The sequence below is a fragment of the Etheostoma spectabile genome, chromosome 23 (assembly GCF_008692095.1).
Source record: "Etheostoma spectabile isolate EspeVRDwgs_2016 chromosome 23, UIUC_Espe_1.0, whole genome shotgun sequence".
In the NCBI taxonomy this organism is placed as follows: Eukaryota; Metazoa; Chordata; class Actinopteri; order Perciformes; family Percidae; genus Etheostoma; species Etheostoma spectabile.
This window is the reverse complement of record NC_045755.1, coordinates 15909608-15933126: the sequence shown is the minus strand read 5'-3', so window position 1 is coordinate 15933126 and position 23519 is coordinate 15909608. Positions and strand designations below refer to the sequence as shown.

Below are 23519 nucleotides of genomic sequence, written 5' to 3'. Positions count from 1 at the left end.
TCGTACCAGAGGAGAGTTATAGAGACAGACAGACGGACACATTTGCTCAACTTTCAGCCATCACACCACGTACAGCTAACATAATTTAAGCTCTTGGCAGCATGGAAAGCATGAAACAGACAATATGAAACACAGAAATACATATAAATATTTCTTTTAGCGAAATCACAAAAAAAAAAGTAAATTCCTCAATTTTTTGATGCTCCGGTCTTCTTTGCAATGAAAGGTCTGAATGAATGATGATGAATCACACTGTTGTCATGTAGCTGTTATCATGAACACGTCTTTAAATCATTTGCTAGTTCACCATTAACAAAATTGTGCATTAATTGTTTCCTGCTGAGTTTTATCTGATGCATATGAAAACAATTTCATTTTCCAAAAGCCTCATCATGTCCTACATGCAGCGATGAAGGACTGGGTTGGGGGTATGCCATTTTATGAAAACAATCGTTTTCATGTTGCACACCATATTGTTGGAACAAATTAACCTGGATTATGCTAAACTTGCTAGCTAGCCTCCATTTGACCATTTATGGCAGTTTCGGATTGTAGTGGTTTTAATTCCTCTTGGAGTTTAGGAAAATAATACCATATACTTTAAGAGTTTTATTGGCTACCACTTTATTACCTGAGTCTTTTCTCCCCATGGCTGGCAAAGGGACGCTATCATCTAAACAAAGACAGAGAGAAATTTACAGCATATTGTAAGGAATAGTACTGTAAAGTCCACTGAAGCAAGCACACACTCACAAATTGTAAAACCAACAAGCAATTACAGATTTGTAAGCATTGACTCGAGGAATTCTGAAGATCTGATTTTATTAAAAGAAATGCTATGCTCTTTGTTTAGCTTTCAAGCTACATTTTGAATATTGATTGATTACTGATTGCAAAACCTAAATAGGACTGTTGTGTTCAGAATTCCAAATCCAATTTATGTGTACAGAAAAGAAATTACATGATCATGTAACAACCCAAAAGTCTTATCAACATAAAGAAAAAACAATTTGTATTATTAAATTTATGTTAATATGTTAGCAGAGACATTTGGCCCATTTTTACTTTTTTTTGTATTGAAAAGCTAACTTCCTCCAACATGTTTCCTACATTCAGACAGTGGGGGATTCTGATCTGTTTCAGAAGTTCTAAAATGATGGTAAGATTTAACAGAGGGATCTTACTAGGCAGCTCAATTGAGAGTTTCTTGAGTGAATTGGCATCTTCTGTGAAAAAAGAACAGTTATCATTGAAATTAATGGGGATAAACTTAACTACTTGGATGTTTTCCATTGAAAAGCTCAGGGAAGCACCTATGTGCTCATTTTTCATTTGGAAGTTAACTCAGCCAACCAATTATCCCTCATCCTTGAGGCCTTTTATCTTGAAAAATGACATGGTTGCAGTGACACAACAATGTCTGGCTTTGGGCATGAGACAAGGTGACAAGCCACACAAAATGGAAATGTGTGCTTTATCAGAGGATTATTTTTCTGAATTTGTAAGTTTTTGGTTTTACAAGACAGAAGGCTTCAAGCATAAAGTCTTACTAGTTAGTTTTGTGTGCCTGGTTAACTTCCCCAACGCCCAGCAGCTTCATCAAGCTTTTTTAATGGAAAATATCCAAGATTGTCTCTCAGATAGTCTAAAATCGTTACATATAACTATACTTTAAGTAAAAATATAAACAAGATAATTTTGAATAAAATAATTAACTTATTTGCTGCCTTACCAATGTACCAATGTACGTTCATTACAGTGGTGGCTGAGTGATTAGCCTAGCATAGTGTGGAGACTTAGCTACAGCCAAAGTAAAATGTATTCTTTTTAAAACGCATAACTTTTGCTACGTCCCAACACATTTTAGAACCCCTAAACAGTCCTTGACAGTTTGTAAAGGCTGTTAACCCCATTTTAGTTTGAAAACTTCTGGGTTGCAATTTAGATTGGCGGAAATAGAGACTTTTAAAAACGATGATACAGACACCCACGTTTGCTTCCTGACTGGGTCTTATACCAATCATGACACATCCTTCCCTGATTTGTCACATCCCTATCACGTGAGCCTTTTCCTAAATAAAACTAACAACATCGGCCTTGACTACCGGTGGCTAATTTAACATGGATGACGAATTACAGGTGTGCTGTTCTTGTTGTCGAAGCTAGCAACTGTTGAAGAGAAGAATGTTTTCCCCTTGCTCATGCTTCCAGTTCTTAAGCTAGGCTAAATACATATATCTCTGATAACTAGCTAAACTTGGTTATTCAGAAAAGAAGTTGATATTAAGACAGCTAGTAAATTAATATCCCTAAGTCTATTTTTTTACAAAAGCAAAAGAAATAAAGTAAGTGGATCAACATAATTGGGAATGCCAACGCCTAAACAAGTTTTAGCAAACTCTCCTGGGACATAAATATAACATAAACTTATTTAAAGTTGAACTGCAGCATTCCCTTACCCTGGAAATCTAGAGTTCTTGCGAGAGCACAATTTGAATTTGCACAGTGAGTCACTCTGGCATTCAGTAATGATGCTTATTAACTATTCCATTCAATTCAGTTACATTTTATTTAGAGTAGCAATTCATAACAAGAGTTATCTCAAGACACGTTACAGATGGAGTCTGTCTAGACCCCACTCTATAATTTACAATTCTAGTAATTTCCCTAATAATTAACTATGCTCTTGTAGCCTAGCTACACCAATCACATTGGTGTATCTGATATAGGCGGGCCAGAGGCGAGCTGCACCAATCACATCGGTGTATCTGATATAGACAGGCCAGAGGCAAGCTGCACCAATCACATCGGTGTATCTGATATAGGCGGGCCAGAAGCGAGCCAAACCGATGACGACAGTTTAATCTACCAGTTAGCTCCACTGGTAGTTTTAGTTATATATAGTTATAGTCATAGTTAAGCCTATGGGGCTATGAAATACATCACATCATTTTGTTGTGATTGGTCGTAGTGTGCAGTGAGATTTTGAAATGCACGCTTGGTGCCGCCCCTAGAGTTGGGCCATTTTCATTACTTAGTGCCAGACCCTTAATATTTCAGATTTGGGTCTGGATTTCCAGGCTAGCATTCCCTTACAGTAGATAAACTTTTAGATTTTAAACAATATCTTGAACAACAATGACCATGTGTATTAATATGCATATACACATTTACCAAACATGTATTTATTTTTAATGTATAATATATACATGTAAAATATAAATTTTCACATCCATACCTTCATTTGAGATGAACAAATAAAGGTTGATGTGTTTGTAGGAGTGTTTTGAATGTAAAAATCACACATTTACAACATGTACGTCACTGCGCAGACATACATCAAAATATTACAGATTTGATACAAAAATCCAATGCAAAAAAATATATACCTGTGAAGCTGTAATCCACATTACACACCACACTTAACTTGGTAACACTTTATCTTAAGGTTCTTTATTATAAACATTAGTAAATAGGTTATCAGGTCCTTATGAATCCTTATATGATGATTATCAACATTAGTATGCTTTAATAAGGCTATGTAAGTGTTAATTATAGCATCATAAACACATTTATTGTTATGTCTTATAATCTAACAATAAATGTTTGTGTTGCTATTAATAACCATTGTACACACATAGCAATGTAATAAACATTTTATAACAACTTATAAGACACTTATTACCTATTAACTAACGCTTATGACAAGGACCTTAATATAAAGCGTTGCCCTTCATTTTGCTATTTTTAGATCGCCACAATATAACTTACCAGCTTGTGATTTAACTTTAAAGTATTTTAGCGGCCATAAGGTGATGGGAGTTGATTGAACCTGACTCTAGGTGATTGCTCCATTGCAACGATCCATAAAGGGTAAGGTGAAGTAGAATAAATTAGGAAGCAGTAAAGGTTCTTATTGGTACCAACCTGCTTGGGGTGTTGGGGATGGGGTAGTGGCTGCAGCATCATCATCTGCAATAAAGGTGTCATTGACAAATAGACCCACCTATCAAAAAGCTCCAAGTCCATCACTGGCAAGCCAACAGGACACATGACTGGCAGGCCAACAAGGCTTTCGATCACATGCAGGACAAGACTTTCAATGGAGCATGACATGCAGCTCTTGGAGAGGAAGACTGAGATCAAAATATCCACCGATGATTTGACCCTAACGGCTGTACAGTATGTCTGAGAGAGAAACTGGTGTGGGATCATAAGTTCTTTTACTGCAAGCTTATCAAGCCGCCAAAACAAAAGCAAAAGCACAAGCACTCTAGCACCGCGGCAATATATATATAACGTATATTCGCAAAAAATGCTCATGATCAAGTCAACAAAAGCCTTAATTTCTGTGTAACTTCAAAAAATCTCAGCTTTTTAACTTGAGCTGTATCTTCTCCCTCAAAATCAAATCATTTCAACTCACTTTGAGATACTATATAAACAAAGCTGATAGAAGAAACCAACCAGCCGCCTTATCAACACTATATTTAGTGTATGTGTGTTTGTTCTGCTCATATACTCATGTTTTTGGATTATAGAATTGAGAGTTGAATTACTCACATTGCACACAAATTGCATTACTTTTAGTTTGCCATTTCAAGTACTTAATCTATCTGTCCTTATTCATTAGTCTATATAAGTCATTTTTTCTTTAGACATATAGAAACTATACAGACTATATATGGACTATATGCACCATATAGTCCTCAGGTACAAGTATATGTTTTTATTTTTCTTTATAGTCTGCATGCACTTAAAGCTATGTAGGAATCAGAGCACTGTTTTAAAGCAAACAATTAATCCATGGCTCCAACCGATAATAGTAAAGTCCATAGCATTCTAAGAAAGGAAGTAAAGGTAATCTTTTAGCTTTAAACTGAGAGTAAATCTAGGTTTAATATCATTTTGCCATGCTGCTGAGCAGTATAGTGTGCACCTGAAATGACTTCCAAAGCTTGTTTCAGTTGCATTTTAAGTGGAAGAGCTAGAGGGGTAAACATGCATTTTGAGAGAGAAATGGGACTGATTCATGTTTAGGAGGTATACTTACCTGTTGGTGGGGGAGAGCAAGGGCCCTCTTCCTTTACAGCAGAGTCAATGGACTCTTGAAATTTTACCCCAACCCCACCAGTCTGTGGTTGGTTTGAGCCATTCTCTGCGGGTCCCGGCTCCTGAGCCACCAATGCCTGTACTGGCTCAGACTCTGTGGGCTCTGTGCTCTTCACATCAGTCTCTATTGGCACTTTTCCCTCTGCTACCGCCTCTGTACAGCAGACAAAGCGCCAGGCTGGAGCAGCAAGCATTGGGCACAACTACTGGTAGCCTTGCAAGATAATGCTTGCTCAAACAAGGTGGGTATAAATAGCTAATGACCAGATAGCCACAATCTTAATTGGTGACATTTAGGTAAGAAAGGTCATTTAAAACAAGATTATGATTCTTCAACCACGCTAGCAGCTCTGCAAGGCCAACCCACAGCAGTTACTTGAGCTAAATGCTAACACCAGCATGCTAACATGCTGATGTCGAGCGGATATTCTGTAGTTTACCATTTTAATCTTTATTGATAAAATATTTAGACCTCATGCTGGCACTAGAGGGAAAATCACCAAAATCAGCTGGATTCATCCTCATAGCACCATGTATGTCTGTACAAAGTTGTTCTAAAATCCATCCAATACTGGTTAGTCTGTACCAAAATGGTGGACTGACTGACTGACATTGCCTTCCATAGAGCCAGGCTGCTATTTAATCAATCAAATTCAACTTTATTTGTTTTTACTATATTTAAGCAAAAATATGGTATGCCATTGTGTCTCATGTTTTGATCAGTTGCACCAGTGGAGCATCTATCTGGTCATTGCATTTCTATACTGTAAAGTGATCAAGGAGCGATGGATTTACTGACTCACACTGTGCTTCATGTATGAAATGTTCTCATTGCTTGTACCATTACATTCAGATAGCTGGCCGTTGACTAGAGGCAACAGAGTCAGTAAGACCCAACATCCCCAATCCCTCTATACCTCCTGTGTGCTGACACAGTTACACAAACGCAAAGACAGCCATAGCACGAGTTACTGACAGCAACAAGCGTCAAGACAACTGCAGGTAGAGCGGGGCAGGCATGTGGATATATAAACAGTGAGTGGGGTGGTGGTCTTACAGCTAACCTGATTAACTTTTTGTGTGAACATAAAGTTTCTTGAGCAATCATACCTACACAGAAAAAGTGCACCTATAGGCCTCTCAGAGGGAATTAAATGGGGGGAAAAACCGTGACGGAACACACACCAAACGAACACGTGATGTGAATGTGATGTGCAAAAGAACGAAACATTCTGGGGCTAGTGAAGGGGGTGTTAGAGTTACCCACCTGGGGGTGGAGAAATCTCCAGGGAAATCTCAGGTAGGGGCAGGGCACCGTTACTGTCTGGTGCAACACTTTCTGAGCATGTGACAAATATAGTGGTGGATGGAACAGCTGTTTTTTATAAGCACAAAGCTTCAGCATCTGCAATGCCTCTCTCAGTCTCACGTTCGAACATACACAGACACGCACACACACACACACACACACACACACACAAGCAGACATAAAAACACCCAAAGGTGTACCAACTCACCCATCTACACCCACCTTCCTGAACCTAGTCATTCACACTTTATCACAATAAATCATTTTCTTTTCAGACCATTCTCACATTTCATACAACACAGGAAAAACTTCTTGTTGGGCTATTTTCCTTCCTATACATATGCAAGATGTACTGTTAATATGTCAAGATTAGGATTATGCAAATGGATACTGAGGTCACAATTGAAATGCACAATAATAAACACACCATGTTCAAGTAATACCAAGGCTGAAAGCCAAATCCTACTTTGTACCGATGTTGTGGTGGTTTTGCTGTAGATGCCTTAATGCGTAGCCCGTGTAGGATTTATCTGTGGTAGCACCCCTGCAACACTCGCTGGAAGTGTTGGGCATTGTCAAACTGTGTTGTGCATTGGTTACATACCTAAAGTGTTATAATCTCTTTGAGATAAAGACATGCTTTTATTGTAAATTAGAGAAATTGCACTGGAAATGGCTTCCCTGGATCATGAAATGCAAGTTACAGTTACACTTATGTGTCCGTGTGTTGACAGTAATGACACAGCAAAGTGATTTTCTTTTTTTAATTTTACGTGGATTACATCTCAGTTATAGATATCTTGGTGCAGGACTGAGATGCGGAGAGAGACGATTAGCCTCTACCCAAAGGGGAGAAATGCGACCCTCTGTAACTCCAAAGATGTCTAAATTACTTTATGTCTTCTTTGCTGGCTTGCTAACATTATCTGCAGCTCAGGATTCACCTTGCTTTGTTTGTGTTAGTGTTGTGTAGTGTGTAGGAGTAACTAAGGTGATATAACAATAAATGCAACTCATTATTTTTGATGAAGTGAAGTAATTAGTAAAGACATACATTTCTGTGAGTAGTATCTAACGAGTATATTTTTCAAGTTACTTTCCCAACACTGGTCACTGGAAATCATGAGCTAGTGCACCACTAATGTCCAACTGGCATTTTTAAATAACGCTGAGGAAATTATTTATCTGGCAAAGCGGAGTTTTCCCCAGGAAAAACTTTAGTTAGACCCTAAAAAGCTGAGCTCTCCCCCCCTGACCAAGTTAGAGCCTCAAGATGCTGCAGCTCCAAGGTCAAACCCCAGCGCCAGCAAAAAGCCAACGGCATGCCAGCACCTTGCTCACATGATGCGGCCGGGGCGTCAGCTGAATCAACAGAGAGGGATCAGCTGGGTGGCGAGAGGAATGTCAGAGATGCTGACAGCTTGGTCGTTGCCACAGATTACTCCGGAGCACAGCAGCACATCCATACTGCTGACTATTTGCTTCACATTTACACTCCTATGATGTGTTTGCACATTCATGCCAGGTTCAGAGCTGCAATCCTCCCGGTACATGTGTAGATGTGCTAAGTTTTGCCTAGTGCATGAACTTCTGAGTGCAAACAAGGGAGCGGGTTTGATGTGTACACTTTGACAGAGGTAGTCACTTGGTTGTCTCTTCACTTTGTCCTTCTGTCACTTATGTAACTACCCGTACTTTAATGAATATATGTCTGTTCTTGTGCATACATTGTGTAGATATAAGCTTTTGGACTGTAAAGTGATGGGAGATTAGATATCGCCGTCCACTCACCTTCTGGCTGGCCGTTTGGCATCTCATCTAAAGAAAGAAAAGAAAAACACATCACTATCAAACATAATTACGAGTAGTCTAACTGTATGTCCTATTTAACCAAAATGTTTTTCCGTGCACATTGACTTATTTTTTAATAATATCGGATGACTGGCTCCTCGTGCTTAGACACTATGTTGTTTTAACTGATTATAGAGGGCCCCATGACACGCCATTTGTTTGCCCTCTGCCTCGTCTAGACTCATGAAACTAATGGTGATGGTGGTGGTGTAACTAAAACTTGTTTGGATACGACATTTAAAACCTGTAACAGGACTCACTGCAGGGCATCAGCAGATCTAAGCATCTAGACAGCACTTGGCATGCAATGACAGGGTTAGAGAATCAACCTCTTTTCTTATGAGTGGGTTAGTGGAGCACACAGCCACTAAGGTTGTTTAGTACTCATGGGAACTTCAGACAAGTCATAAAACATCTGGGGCAGCCTGTTCTTTTTATTGTTCTTGCTCAGATTAGTTTAAATTATCTGGGATGATAATAAGGACAAGCAAGTTGTATACAGGCTAAGTAATCTTCTCCACTGGAAACCAGTCACAGTGAACAAAAAACGTAAACGCTGGGATTGCATGGCCCTGAGACAAGGAAAACCTTCCCATTAGCTGTGTTTGCATATCTTTGACTTTGTACTTGATTTTAAACACATTTTGTAGTATTGCATTAAAAAAGCAGTACAGTGTGTAAATGGCAAAATTTGATAAAAATACTACTTCTACTTTTCTTTTTTTTCAGTTGCAACCTCTACTTCCTCTGCTCTGTACACAGGTGCTTTACAGACAACTTCTGTTGAAACTACACAAAGCGTAGTCTAGTTTATCTGCTGCAAACCAGTTGATGGAGATGTGCCTAATTCAAATTTCTTTTTTTGCAACATTTCAAATGTTTGCTTACAATTCTCTTGACAAATGAATGGAAACATGATTGGAGTCTCTCATTTCCACAAAGTAAATGAAAGCCTGTACACACTAAAGTTAAGGTAAAGCCTCCATCTTTTTTTGTGTTAGCAATCAAGGCACTCAGTTTATGTTGGCCTGTTGTGGGCTTAGTTGTAATTGAATCCCCTAGATCTAACAACCAGTTATTTTAACAGTACTACCTGTGCCGTGACAGTATCTACGTTGGAGCTTAACCCCATAGTCCAAGTGTAAATCCCGCTTTGGATGATAATATCTAGGAAAAATTATAATGTAACCAGACTGGTCACAGTATGTGGTACAGTTTGAGTCCTTGAGACCGAATTTGATTGAATTGTTAGTGTGACTTAAAGCAGGCTGTCATCTAAAGGCAGTGCCTCATATAACCATTGATTTGGGATTTTGCATGTGTGAGAAGAAGGGGAATGGTAAGAAAGATGTAGGTATGGGGGTTAGTGATACAAAAAAACAACCAGTCTGATGTTTCTTTGAAATCCTGGTACATTTTACAGCCAATACTCAAACTTGAACCCTTCTTTTAGTATTTGTAGCTTTAGAAAAACCTGTGTTCCTTTCATAGAGAGTCTCAGTTTCTCACAGCCAACAGTTTGCAGTCAGTCTATGAATACTGCAACTCTTATTCCATGTGTATGTCCATTGACTATGCACCATTATTAGGAGCCATTTTCCACCCATCGCTTCTTCACGTCTGATATCCCTCCCTCCATTTGAAACAATTCCCTCTGAGCATTCCTTGACAAAATTAGCCGCACTCCCACCTCACTTGACAAAACAATGTATTGCTGGCCACCGGGACACAATCCTACAGGGTTGCATCATACACCCGAGAATGAATCTCTCTGTCTCATTTCCATTAAGATAATGAAAGTGGAGAAAGGTTTTGTTTTACTTCGGAGGACTCCCAGTGCAGCTGACAGGGCAGCAGGTATTTTCAGCTGTTGCCCCTGCTGGCGTGCAGACAGAAGGGCTCATATAGGCTCCGACGTGAGCCAAACCATCGGCAGCTTCATTTTTCCTAATATAGACCTTTATTGCTCTAATGAGCCTACATTAATGATACTGTTTACCCTTGTTGTGGTTCTTCATTTTAATTCTGTTTACACAAGAACATCTATGAGACTTCAGGAGTCTGACGAGAGATGTGAACTGTTCTTGGGTGCCAATTAGCTGCTGACAGGCTTTCCCACCTCTATCTGACAATGGGTTTGATTTATGAGCTGGTATTCTGTATCACAAAGCAACAGGGCAGATGACAGAGCCCAGGGAGAGTGACAGACTTTAGGGACAGTAAATATCATGAGGTGAAGACAAGGGCTTGTTCACAGCTGAAACCCAAAACTGAGTGGCAGCGAGGACAGGTTTACTAGCAAAGTGTCTGACCTCTGAATGATCCAACCTGCGCGAGGCAGTGAGATGTCTGTGTTAGTGTTTTGCACAGGAATAGGAGGGGGGGGTTGCTGGCTGCAGAGGGAGAAGGCAGGGAACAAGGGATGGGGATTAAAAGTGCTCTCATTCTGAACTATTCCAGGGACAAGAATCCAAGTCCCAAGAGCTCTTCGGGCTACTCAGCCGGTCCGTCATCTCTGATTCAAACTTTTTAAAGGCTCCAGAGCGGGTGTCTAAAACAACAGCGCTGGCCTCCTCCTCTTCAGCTGTTCAGACTCATTTAAAGAACAATAGTTTTCTTCTCATACTTATCTGCTGCTCTTGGCTATGCAGCTATTTATGGGTAGTGTTTGTAGCAGATTGGAATCTGCTGTCTCTATTTCCCCACTGCTTTGTCTCTGAGGGGATCAGGGATGTTTATGGCAGTGGATGAACACTGTGGGGGCAACTGCACTGTACACAATCAACAGTACAAAGGTTCGCAATGATAAAAGCCAAGCTTAGCTCCACATTATTTCAGGACCTTTGTTTTTCTCTGGCTGTTGCGAACGCCTACACTTTCTTGACGCAAATGACCCAATAAGAGATTAGGATTAGATTTAGATTTGTGGAATGGTATTCTGGTGCTTGCAACTGGCTGATATAAGTTATCATCTCAAAGTCATCTCCTCAAACATATCAGTGTCTGTAAAAGAACTCTCATGAACCATATCTTGGGAGTGCAATGTTCACATTACAAAATGCAGCAAACCGTTTAAGTCAATTTTATTGATATAGCCCCAAACCACAAATTTGCCTCAAAGGGCACCCTGTATCCTTAGGCCTTCAGTCCCGATAAAGAAAAACTTGCCCCAAGAAACTATAACTCGGGCAAAAACAAAGCAAGAAATCTGCGGAAGAGCAAAAAATGAGGGATCTCTCTTCCAGGACAGACAGACAAGAAATAGATGTCCAGTGTACAAAGGATAATGTTAGTGTTGAATCATGCCAGCCACAGACAGATCAATTGTCACTTGGAGGATAACAAGTTTATTAAAAAGTTGTATCGTCTCTCATTAGGCTTCCAAGATCCAAACAAAATGTTCTACATCCTCTACATGGGCATGTCTGGGCCGACGCCAGACCCCTAAAAGAGCTGGGCTAATGGGAGGGTGGGAGTAACACCATATCCTAATGACAGACAAGAGCGGATTAAAAGGGAATGTTGATGGACATGATGGTACAGATGAGTGACGTTATGGTGTGGAGGAGAGAGGACGGGTTGAGATGCTATGTGTGGTTTAATAAGGAGTTGAATTAAGTGCAGGGGGAAAGTCTGAGGGGTCGGCTTCCATCAATCAAAACAAAGACAAGCACAATCAGGTTCCTATTTATCCTTATAGAGCCCTGCCCTTGCTTGCATCATCCTTAACAGGTTTTTGTTTTTGTCCAGCTCATCACTCATCAACATTCCTCCACTGCGCTTCATTGTTGTGTTGTGTCCCCCCATTACCCCCCGAGCCCCGCAACAACAGTATCTGCTCATAAACCTCAACTCTTTTCTTGCCCCCCGGGATGATAGAAACATGCATGCATCAGTAATACTATACCACTGTCAAAGTCACTTTGAAGATTCCTATGAACAAGCTGGCAAGCGAGCCATAAAGTAATTGAGTCGCCTACGCTCCCCACAAACAGTAACATTAAATATAAATATAACAAGCCAATCATGAAAAAAAGAACCTTAAATGTATCCCATGAATTAAAACATGCAACAGGCTCATTTTGGATCTTATTTCAGTTTTGAGGCAACATGCAAATCCCATTCCCATTCCCACTATCCAAACTTCTACCTTTCTTTGTTGGCTCTGGCATCTTGAGCCGCGTCCCAAAAAATATGTGTCAAGGAATCAAAAGGCACAGGTAGGTCGGTGGGTTGCCTCAGAGTAACGTGACTGTACAGGATGCCAGGTGAAGTGCGGTAGCCCTCTCGTCCAGGAGGGAGAGAAATAACAATGATAGGGCGGTAGAAGAAAAAACCTCTGGGACCCCTTGGACCAGAGTGATGGGAGATGAGGAGGGCACAAAGACACGGTTTGGAAATCTCAGTGGGGGAGGAGAGGAGGACCAGGGACAGATCCAGGAGGGTCAGGCATTTAGGCCTTTATATAGCGAGGTGGCATGCTCCTCCTCTCCGTAGTGGACGCTGCATCACTGTCCTCGAACCACTGGCTGCTGTGCCAGCTTTTTATATAAGAAGTAAATGGCAAGTTTAGTTTTTTTTTATGCTGCCTTGTGCAGAGAAGTGACATAGAAATTATGCATTCTACTTTGTATTGGCTTACTAAAGTTCAATACATTAGTTTTGAAGTTGGAGCAATACAACTTCATTTTCAAATACGAGAAGTTCTGCAGAACCCACGTTTTCGCACAATGTCAACATTTTCATGGCTGAGTATTCCTGTGAAACTACTCAAAATGGCCTGTTTGATTTAAAGGAATAGTTTAACATTTTGGTAACACACTTTCTTGAGAGTTAGATAAGAATGTCGATACCACTGCTAGCAGCTGGCCATCTTAGCTTACCACGAAGCCTGGAAATGGGGAAATGTTTAAAAGGTAACAAATTCAGCCAGTACCAGCACCTCTAAAGCTAATTAACATGTTTCTAATTTGTTTAATCCATACAAATCTGTACCTGCCGGACAAAACATAGTGCGGCACATAACTACCTGTGAAACCACAATGGATGTTTTTGTATGACAGTGGTATCAATCTTCTTATCTAACCCTTGGCAAGAAAGCGACTAAGTGAGTAAGTAAGCATTGCTCAAAATGTCTGTGTCATTTAAAACCAGATTTGTCATCATTAGATTACATCCAGATTCCCCCCTCAGGATTGATGAGAGCTGAGCATTACAGAAGTAGATGAAGGAAGGAGGAGACTGGGAAATCAGAAGGTGGGATATAAAAAGGGAGAGGTGTCGTCATTGTCACAGGTCTGAGGCTGATGTAATACTCTCCGACAATCGCAGGTGATATGCAGCACATTCAGAGAGTCTGTGGATTTGTTATAAAAGAAAAGACATACAGTGACTTGATGGCAGGTGGCAGATATCAGTCTAATCCTGGGTGAATGCTGTCCAACAACAAAAGGCTTTCCAAACTGGCGAATAAATACTGGGGAGATGCCTGGGCGGTGGTTATAGGGCCTATACTTAGAAAGCTGTCATAAACCTTGACATTTGACATGTGGATCTGACATGAAAAGAGGATTTCATTGTTACTTATGTCATCGAAGTGGCGCCTTTGGTCCTAATTAATCTTTTTAGCACATCGAACATGTGATAAATCAGGCATAGTCTGTTGTCGAAGGACACAAAGATTTAACAAGAAGGCTGGAAGCTGCTGGATTTATTTACAGTACCAAGCACCAGCGGAGAATCTAACAATACCATAACCACTTGAGGATGTTAATAATCTCAACAAGGAAGCGCACTTAAAGCATGCACGAATAATTCCTCAGACAGCCCAATAGGACAGTCAAGGCAAGGCACATCTCTATTTTAGGGGGCTATGGCTACTGTCTGTGCACAGGAATGCAGTTTATATCCACCATCAGAAGTTTGCTTACAGGAAGAACCTCTAAAATGGATCCTAAATTGGATCCATACTGCAAGCTAACACACATCATATGATGATGTGGAAGCTTTTCATTAAGAACGTTCCTTAAATGACTGTTTTTATAATTCAGTTCAGAGTATGTGGCCTTTCTTGGTATCAGACACCCAAAGCTCAGTTAGCCCATTTATAACCCGCAGAGGGCTCCAGCAGTAAATACTGGGCTTAAGCAAGTGTCATGTGGGTCCGCCACAAACAGCACAAAACCATTTGGTAATGCCCGGGACGGCCAAGGGTTCACATCACAGAGGCGATTTAGCCATGAGGTCACACCACACGGGAAAGGGAAGAAGAAAAAGAGGCTGAGAGATGGACTACACTGACACCCTCTGGTTCTTAACAGCCAGCAAAAGTTATTGCATGAAGGAAGCACAATTGTCAACAGGTGAAGAGCCACATTAGGCTGCTGCATGATTCTTTTCTCTCAGGGGAAGATAGTATTCTCGTCATATTAGAACATGTCAGTGTAAGTCTCAGGAAATCTACCCAATGAGAAACCTAAGCTGCCTTTTGAGAGGTTATGTTACTGATCATATTGGCCAGTAATAATATACTAAGTGTCTGGTTGGAAAATGACTGATGAATTGTTGCTTTTTAATGATGTTTAGATCACTAACATTTACACTCCCCAGATGGGAGCTTGTATTGTTTTTCTTTTTCTTCTAATTGTAATATTAATGTTTTATCAAAACTGTTTTGCCCACACCAAGTTTTTGTTGAATGTATTTCAGAAGTCAATTATTTTTGCAAATATCTCATCATGACTTATATTTCATCATGTATTTTTTACAAATATATAAGTACAAACTGTAAAGAATAGAGAAAAAGTACATGCAAAATTTAAAATACTTGCAAAAAAAAGGAAAAAAATAGGATACACAAGCAAACTATACAAAAGGAAAGAAGAAGAAAAAACATTTTAAAAATAAAAGAATAAGAACAGGAGATGTTGGGCACAGGATTGAGTAAAACATCTTAATTTGACATCTTAATTGTCCTTGATAAGGGATCTTTTTCATCACATCCTTAAAAAAGAAAAATTACAAAACAAAAAAGCCTGATTCAATGATTTAATCCGTTTATCCCATTGTGACTTAGATCAGCTGACTTGCAGCTTTACAGTAAAGGTCAATTTCAAAATTACTGTACATAGGTATTCTTCTAGATTTCAATAAAGTCTTCTAATACAGGTGGTTCAGGCTGTAACCATTTTCTTGTTATAATGTTCTTACTTGAAGTCCAAATTATTCTTGTTATTATTAATTATTCAAATAACAAATACTTACGTCCACAACATAAGTCCTGTTTGCAGGTAGTTGGCCTATCGTGTCTGTTTCCAAAGTCCAATGATTTTGTTATCTTTTACTTGGTTAGCCTACAGATAGAAAAGAGCTTTAAGCTATATCTGCTTAAATAAATCTGTGTTGTGCATTGTCCCTAAGATTAGATAACAAAAATCCAATAAATAATGACAGCACTGTAAGAGTTAAAATATGTTTATTTCTGTTTAATTATTTACACCAAAAACTCAATGCGTGTACTAACTTCACGATGATCAGACGGATTTGTGAACTTGTCACAATCATGATGGAAAGATAAAGCTCATTTAGAGTTGCATATGCCATGATAAGAGCTACACCAAATCTCGTCCACGTAACAAATCTCCTTGCTGAAACTTGTGCAGTGACATCAGTGTCTCTCGGCTGAACTGGTAGGTGAGCTTCTTCTTCACCTTGAAGATCTCTCCGGACCGGGCGTAGTTCCTGAGGGCGCGGGACATCTTCTGGTAAGTCATGGGCCTCTTGTTGCCCTTTCTCTGCCCCCACAGTGCTGCCACCTGGTCCTTGTTCGTGGAGGAAAAGCGGAAAACGCCGGCGGCTGCTGGCACCCAGGACACACAGTGTGCCATGTTTGGATCCTCCAACATCTCAAACAGAAAGTGAAAGAGTCGCACCTTCCCACCTGCAAACATTGTGCAAACGGTAAGTGGTAGAATGAAGGCTTAACAGGGACTTAAAAGAAAAGGATTTAGGGAATATTATGGCAGCTGTGCCACAAGTTGTTGGTTACAGTTAATCATTTCCTTAAATACAACAATTCCCAGAAAACGTTGCCTCGGATGGGATGCCATTCAGTGGAGAGAGTAAAGCTGTAAACACTGCGGTTATCTGATAGATATGTAAAAACAGCTATTGAACTAAGCTGAGCACAGCTCCATTGTTTTTTTTTTACAGTAAAGGGAAGGTCTCTTATTTACATTTGTGGTAATGTTTCCCCCAGGCTGATAGCAACCGAGGCAATAACAATATCTAATAACCCAAAAAAGGAGAACTCACCACTCCCCGCTGTGTGTTTAGGAGGTTGTCTTGCTGATGCAAAGTTTGGCAGTGACCCACGCTCAGACAGTGTTGCTGCGTCGCGTGCCACCAAAGGCTGAAGTGCAGGTTTGATCATCTTTGACACAGGAAACACAGCTTTAAAGGCTAATTAGTACACATTTAATGACATGTGGTAGCTATACCAGTGCCACACATGATAGTCTTACAGGCTGCTCATAGCATGTCAAGCGCCGCTCCCACGAGTCATCATCCACAGGTGCATTTCTTTCATCTACAGGCACACCTGCAGTCCAGTACATCTTGTCCACTGCAAAATATAAAAAAAGACTTAGATCAAATTAGTCTTTGAGTATTATAATTGATTTCCCAAGACTTTCCTCTTACCATTGTCTCCCGTGTTTTGTCTGTAGTACTCCTCTAGGAACTCTAAGATCACCTCCAAATCAGATTGAGTCTCCTGGAAAGAATTCTGATGAAGATAAATAATTCAAAATCAGCCTTGAATACTGCATACTTTGGTAACATTTCATTTGTTGCCTTTGAGATATATTTTTTTAGTAAAAATGTCATCCTTGCAATAAGTCTGTTCTTTACCATCGCTGATGAGGCTGAATCTGATGCGGTACAGTCCTTTCGGTTTGGGGGAGTATCACAAGACTGACTTTGAGATTCTCATGTGCCCGGGCTCTTATTATACCCCCCGCAGAAGCAGGGCTTTCTGCATAACACCAGACGTTTTCTACCCGGGGCTCACAGGAACAATGACCACCCTCCCACAAAGCCCCAACACCAGCACCAGTCAACCCATCAACAAAGCGTCCCAGCACTGACCACATCCTCCCCGCTGAAGCAGATAAGACCTGGCCTGATGGCAGCATCAACACACAATGCTCTCTTTTCAGGAAAAACACACTTGCTACCATATTTTTCCTCACAGGATGTGTCTTAATTTCAGATTTCGCAGTGCGCTTGTTACAATGTTTTACTACAATGGAGACAGTGCCAAATCTTTCAACACGACGATAATACATGCGTTTTCCTTTTCTTTTTTTTTTATAACAATAGACGAGTGCGTGGCTGCAGTTTGGTGTTATCAAGTCAGTAAAAACCAAACACAAGTGAGAGTTCACAGATTGATTTATTGGTTGTATTCGAAAAAGACTCCAACAACGAATTGTGAAATAAAAATTAAAAACATTCAATACAAAAATTAATTATAATATTAGGAACAAACATTTACTAATACACATTAAATATAATATGATAAGTCTACAAAACATCGTTTTATCAAGAAAAGTATCAAGATTTCCATGTCATCAGACATAATGCTTCTTTCTGGTTGCTTGTTGTAACAACTGGAGCCGTAGACTTAAACTTTTAAATTGTTATTATTGGTATAAATTAATTTTTATGACCTCTTCCACTGTCTTTTGGGGTCAAAACAGTACTTTCGCATTACAGAATATTAGTACATGATTATGATTTGTATTTAATTTTATTGCAAAATGTCTTAATTGTTAAAATCTGAACAGATTTAACTTTTTATCTTTTATTTCTAAATGCCTTTTAATAATGTATCCCACAATACTTTGGAGAAAGATAGTTTTATTATATATATTTTTTTACAGTTCTTTGTAGGAATATAGGAGGAACTTTTAATTCATCAGGGTCTACTAAAAAAATTACATCCTGCATGTTTGGTGGCATATGTTTTTATTTTTTGTAAGTGCTTTATTAAATGCGGGTGTGCGCAGTAGAAAAGTGCGCTCTACAATATGTATGTTAGCAACAGTCAAATGAAATTATATTCAGATCATTAATTAATAGATGTCTAAATGATACATGTTTTAAATAATATCCATGGAATTATTATTTAGATGTAAGCATTTTGTAAAGAAAAAAAAACACTTTTCTTGATTAACTTAGAGAATTTTCTCATTCATATTTTAGTCCTAAAGTATTTACAGTTAATTTACAGTGATAGATTCAACTGGATAAATCCACAAAAACTTTTTTACTTTAAATGACCAAAATAGTCCGATTATGACATAAAATATCATTAACTGACTGAATATGGACCCATCATATTTTTAAGTATTTACATATACATTTACAGTAATACTCCTTTACATGGAACAAGAAATATATAAAAAAGTGTTACTGTTTATGACAGTTATAGTCCCACTATAAGCTGTAATCACATGTGAGGACTGTGGACTCTCAAAAAGGTTTGAGAGTAGAAGAATTGAAGTCTTTGAAAACCTTTTCAGACTGTTAAAAGGATTTTGGCCCTCGGTGATTAAACCATCCTCCAGCTCATAGTTTGGTTAGGCTGTGTGAAGTGAAGCTGGAGGACAGCTCATAGTCTTCCTGCAGCTGGTAGTTTCCGTACCAGCTGTGCCAGTCCGCTGCCGCAGGGCCGCTGTAGCTCTGTTCAGCGGGGTTCAGCTGCCGGGTGTGGGCCTCCTCCTGTGCAGGGCGGCAGGGCAGGTGCATGGACGCCTGCGCAGAGCCGAGCCTGTGCAGGATGTCTGGGTTAAACTGGTAAGTGAGCTTGCGGCGCACCTTGATGATCTCACCGGTGCGGCTGTAGTTTCTCAGAGCCCTCGCCATCTTCTGATAGGTCATGGTCTTGCGGTTGCCCTTGCGTTGGCCCCAGCACTCAGCCAGCTTCTCCTTGTTCTTGGAGATGAATTGGAAGGTGCCGCTGCCGTTGTCTGTCCACTGGATTGAGTCACCCATGTTGGGGTCATTCAGAGCCTCATGGAGGTATTCATAAAGTCTGAGCTTCTTACGACCTGAGGACATTCAGTTGGTCTTGATTTAGTCACAGCAAATTGCTAATGCCAAGTTTACTGAGTAAAAAACTTTTAATCATATTACCTTTGCTTGTTCTCTGCGGTGGTAAGATTGAGTAGAAATGAGGCGATTCATTTTGCACAGAGTGACCCAAGGAGACATCAGGGATGACCTGAGGCCAAGATTGCTGCTGAGAGAGAATCCTTTCAAATCAAAAATCTTCCATCTCTACTGCTTTTCAGACACACAAATAAATACTTCTTTTTGTTTTGCACAACTTACAGCCATGTCATTCCAATCATATAGTGGAGTTGGTACTTCAGACTGACGGGTGACGAAACAGCAGGAGATTTGACACTGCAGTGACGGCTGCTGGGTACCCAGAGTCTCATAATATGTGTACTCTGAAATTCAAACACATATTAGTATTCAAACTATCCAGATTAGACATAAATACATGAATTAAAGTAAAGCAAACAACTGAAATTGTGGTCTTTACATAATAAAAGAGAGGGAAAAGTGTTGATTTTTAAGCATAAAACAATGCATTTATATCATCTTTTCAATGTATGGTCATGTATTTTTGCAGCAAATCATCTATTTACTCTACCTGAATCGCAATATGAATTACTTGAATGCTGTTGAATCACATCAATTGCATCCTGGAAGTGTTGATTGATGTCATTGTCAAAAGAAGTCTAGTTTGGATAAAAAACCTCAATATCACACACAGGAATCTGTACTTTAATCTTATTTGTTTTTCTTCACATACGTATTTTAATTGAAAGCATGAGATTAGGAACTCTATGAGACTAATTCTTCCAAATAACTGTAATGAAAAGGTATATAGCATCCTTACAACTCACCAGCTTGTATGTCTGAGTGTTTCCCTCTGTTGAGGCCATTTCTGTCCTAAAAGGTGAACACTGCTACACTAGTGCAGGTGTATTTGGACAGATATATATATATGTTGCAAACCTCCAATACCTGTTCACCATTCAACCACATGAATAGTTAGAGAGGCCGGTCAATTTAAATGTGTTAACGTCACGATACACTGCAGCCCTATACTTCTTCTTTTTTGGAAGCACAGATTAGATAGACATCTGAGCATCACACGGTCTGTCATTATGGAGATTACAATCTACAAACAACAAAAACCTCTTTATTGCACCCATCGACCAGGAATATTACCAATTCTCAGCCTGTCCTGGGAATTTGCATACTGGGCAAAATATGTTTACCCATCTATGATAACTGCTGTTCAGTACAACACTTTTCTGTAAATTAAAATTGGAGACTAAATAATTGCAGGAAACTTTCTCTCCTTTGTTTTCTGGCAATACATTCAAGCGTATGAAGGAATATTTGCATAAAAAGTGCTTTTGGTATGAGCCTGTGGTAGGGCAATACAAAACAATGGCTACCACTAATGTACAACCAATCAAATGGCATTGTAATCACTGGCCACTGGTAATAAAAATACATATTCCTTAGGCTAAAATGCCAAGACTATCTCATAATATAACTTCTTTCAGTATTTTTCATTTTAAATAGTAAAAGGTTAATAAATGTGTATTTTTCTCAGAAAATCCAATAAAATGCAGGTTTTATTCTGCAATTCCACCATTTCATTACACAAAAAGTGATACACAGAATTAGTTGGAAAAAAAAAATGTAAAAGCATTGGCATTCCTCACAAAGCAACACAAATCTTTTTAGAAAACAATCAACTGTTCCTCTTCTTACTTTTTATTTCTTTCTTTATGACACTGTTATCACTCATGATCATTAAAGATACATCATTGTCCAATTATTTCTTTACTACTGTTTGCTTGTCCTTAAAAAAGTTCCTATGAAAATTAAAAATGCATCTGCTGCAGTTTTAATAGAGTGCCATCATATCCCCATGTCACTAAAAACAAGCTCCACATTCTGCACTCCCCAGGTGTATAAAGGCACACTGTGAAGCTGAAGCCAAATTAAAAGGAAAGACGTGACTACTTGAATTTTCAATTGACCAAAACGCCATAAATACAGCTTCAGATAAATGATTGTAAAGGTTAATGGTTAATAATGTGGTGATCACTGTTAAACTCAGCTTGTGCTGTTCTCCCCCACAAAGCCAACCCCCTGTTTCAATAAACACAGGGCTATTTGAGAAGTTCATTTATCTCAGGCGTGCAGTTTTAAATATCAACTGACTTGCTCCCGAAGTTCCCCTTTCAGCCGGTTAAGTGTGGAGGCAGTCAGGCCGAAACGCCGAGCAGTAAACATCATGGACACAAAGAAAGAGAAATGAGAAAAATAAAAATGCACATGTTAGGCCAGAAATCCCATTGTTTGATTGCACACTGTGTGTGTGTGTGTGTGCCCGCGCGCGCGCAAGCATCCACATTCCGTATGTGTGCATGTGAGAGTGTGGCACATGTGTGTTTGTGTGTTTCCTGCCTGTGCAGCCCGCTGATAAAAACAAAGAACCACAAACCTCGTCCTTTCAGCCACTCCATCTTTCCCTCTTTCCATTCAGGGTGTTACTTCTGTCAAGTCAACTCCATAAATTAAAGACCACAACCTGTTGGGCTGCAGCTGAAGCCTGACACATGTGTGCTGGTGTTGGCACTGTTTGAAGCAGGGTTGGCTACCTCGTGCTACATTAGGACAACCTTTGGGTTTAAAACATTTCTGTTATATTCTCTACAATTATAAAGACACTATTTACTGCACTCATTTGCAACAGGGATGTAATGTGGGAGGCTTTTTTTCATTACCTTTTGAGTTCATCCTTTTCTATGCTATCAATTCTAAACAGGTAAAAGTACACGTAAACTAGAACACAGCATTCGGTTGTCTTCTACTTTATGTAAACAAAAAAAAGTATTTGAAGAGTTTAAGAACAAGTTGAAAATGCAACAACATTCAAATTAAACAATATCATTTCATATTATTTTTGTATATCTAAGCAATTTAAAGAACACTTTTCTTACATTTTGACAACCAGCCTCACAGTACCATTTGCTTTGGTAATGTAAGTACATTTGCTGCTATTGTCTGGATATTATAATGCATAGGACATCAGTAAATCCATATATATTATGTGGTTTTGTGTGTGTGTGTGTGTGTGTGGGTGTGTGTGTGTGTGTGTGTGTGTGTGTGTGTGTGTGTGTGTGTGTGTGTGTGTGTGTGTGTGTGTGTGTGTGTGTGTGTTGAGAGGGAAGGGAAAGAGAGTCATGTTTCTATATGAAGGTGCCGTTGTTTACCATTCTACAGCTTTATCTTTCCAAACAAAGAAGCACTTTCCTTCCTCTTCTCAATTCAATAGCTGCATGCACGTTGGCACCGATCTGGGAACGGCAGCCTGACCGCAGCACAGTTAACCCCATTGTTCTTCTTTATTTACTGGCACTCGATGAAAATCAAGAAGTGTTAAAGCCACTGGAACATAATTATCTGTCCATCAGGTTGAATGTTGGTGTGACCACAGAGTTGATATCATTATCTCATGTTCATGCCCTGGTGAGAAACTCTTATGTATGCTACATGCAGGTTGCTTCACTGTGTTCTGTTGTTTTATTTAGTTTTTTTTTTGCAGTGAAAACAAATGTTGCATACATAACTGAATATCTATTTTGTCTTCCTCGGTAATTCAACAGGTCATTTATTTTTCTCATCCACAGTATACATATGGTTTATGTTTTAAAGAATCTATACATTATAAAGATTGATTTAGATTGTTTCTGAAAGGACACCTAATTTATCAAAATATAGGTTGCTCAGTTGATTTATTGTTTAAAAAAAAGGAAGGGGTCTGTTGTTCTATATAGTATTTGTTAGGTTTGCTCCATGACATGACAAGTTGAAATGGGATCGACTGACCAGCAGATGGCAGGACAGAACTTTGAACCAAACACATATCATGTAGTTTACAAATTTCTGCCCCAAGGAGAAGGTCCAGCGGCAGATGTGGGGGTTGTAGGTTGATAGTTTTTCCAATACCTCTGCAGTCCAAAGTACTAGTTTCCATCTAGTTTTAAATCCGTCACATTCTCTGCTGTCTTTCTTGCCTAAGATGACTCTCTGACACTAAAGGACCTTCCTCAGAAGACATAACAAAGGAAACTAGTGTTGGAAA

The 23519-nt window shown here is 39.4% G+C and overlaps 3 protein-coding genes across 25 annotated transcripts in view; all 3 read right to left on the bottom strand.

Annotated features, from left to right (window-relative positions):
• Positions 1-12726, bottom strand: part of mybpc1 (myosin binding protein C1) — a 34772-nt gene extending 22046 nt beyond the window's left edge. For 7 of the 22 annotated variants that reach the window (XM_032505488.1, XM_032505479.1, XM_032505487.1 and 4 more), the window contains exons 1-7: positions 12423-12726; positions 8213-8239; positions 6380-6451; positions 5054-5266; positions 3928-3972; positions 1185-1226; positions 632-673 (exon numbers count right to left, since the gene is read on the bottom strand). In XM_032505488.1, coding sequence (XP_032361379.1) covers positions 632-673; positions 1185-1226; positions 3928-3972; positions 5054-5266; positions 6380-6451; positions 8213-8239; positions 12423-12444 — 463 coding nt within the window. In that variant the 5' untranslated portion in view covers positions 12445-12726. The remainder of the gene's footprint in view (positions 1-631; positions 674-1184; positions 1227-3927; positions 3973-5053; positions 5267-6379; positions 6452-8212; positions 8240-12422) is intronic. The other 15 variants (XM_032505492.1, XM_032505490.1, XM_032505491.1 and 12 more) reach the window with 13 other exon arrangements.
• A 3036-nt stretch (positions 12727-15762) lies between these two features.
• spi2 (Spi-2 proto-oncogene) lies at positions 15763-17424 on the bottom strand. Its single transcript, XM_032505831.1, has 5 exons — positions 17332-17424; positions 16973-17057; positions 16782-16895; positions 16586-16732; positions 15763-16211 (listed from the first exon to the last, which is right to left on the bottom strand). Exons 1-5 carry the CDS (start codon positions 17422-17424, stop codon positions 15883-15885), a joined length of 768 nt encoding a protein of 255 aa, XP_032361722.1. The 3' UTR covers positions 15763-15882.
• A 382-nt stretch (positions 17425-17806) lies between these two features.
• spic (Spi-C transcription factor (Spi-1/PU.1 related)) lies at positions 17807-20330 on the bottom strand. 2 transcript variants are annotated; one of them, XM_032505550.1, is made up of 5 exons: positions 20254-20330; positions 19998-20085; positions 19670-19791; positions 19472-19577; positions 17807-19386 (listed from the first exon to the last, which is right to left on the bottom strand). In XM_032505550.1, the coding sequence occupies exons 1-5, from the start codon at positions 20290-20292 to the stop codon at positions 18905-18907; spliced, it is 837 nt and encodes a 278-aa protein (XP_032361441.1). In that variant the 5' UTR covers positions 20293-20330; the 3' UTR covers positions 17807-18904. The 2 variants fall into 2 exon arrangements, with proteins under 2 accessions (XP_032361441.1, XP_032361442.1); XM_032505551.1 differs by having other exon boundaries at positions 19472-19574.
• Between the last annotated feature and the right edge of the window lie 3189 nt (positions 20331-23519).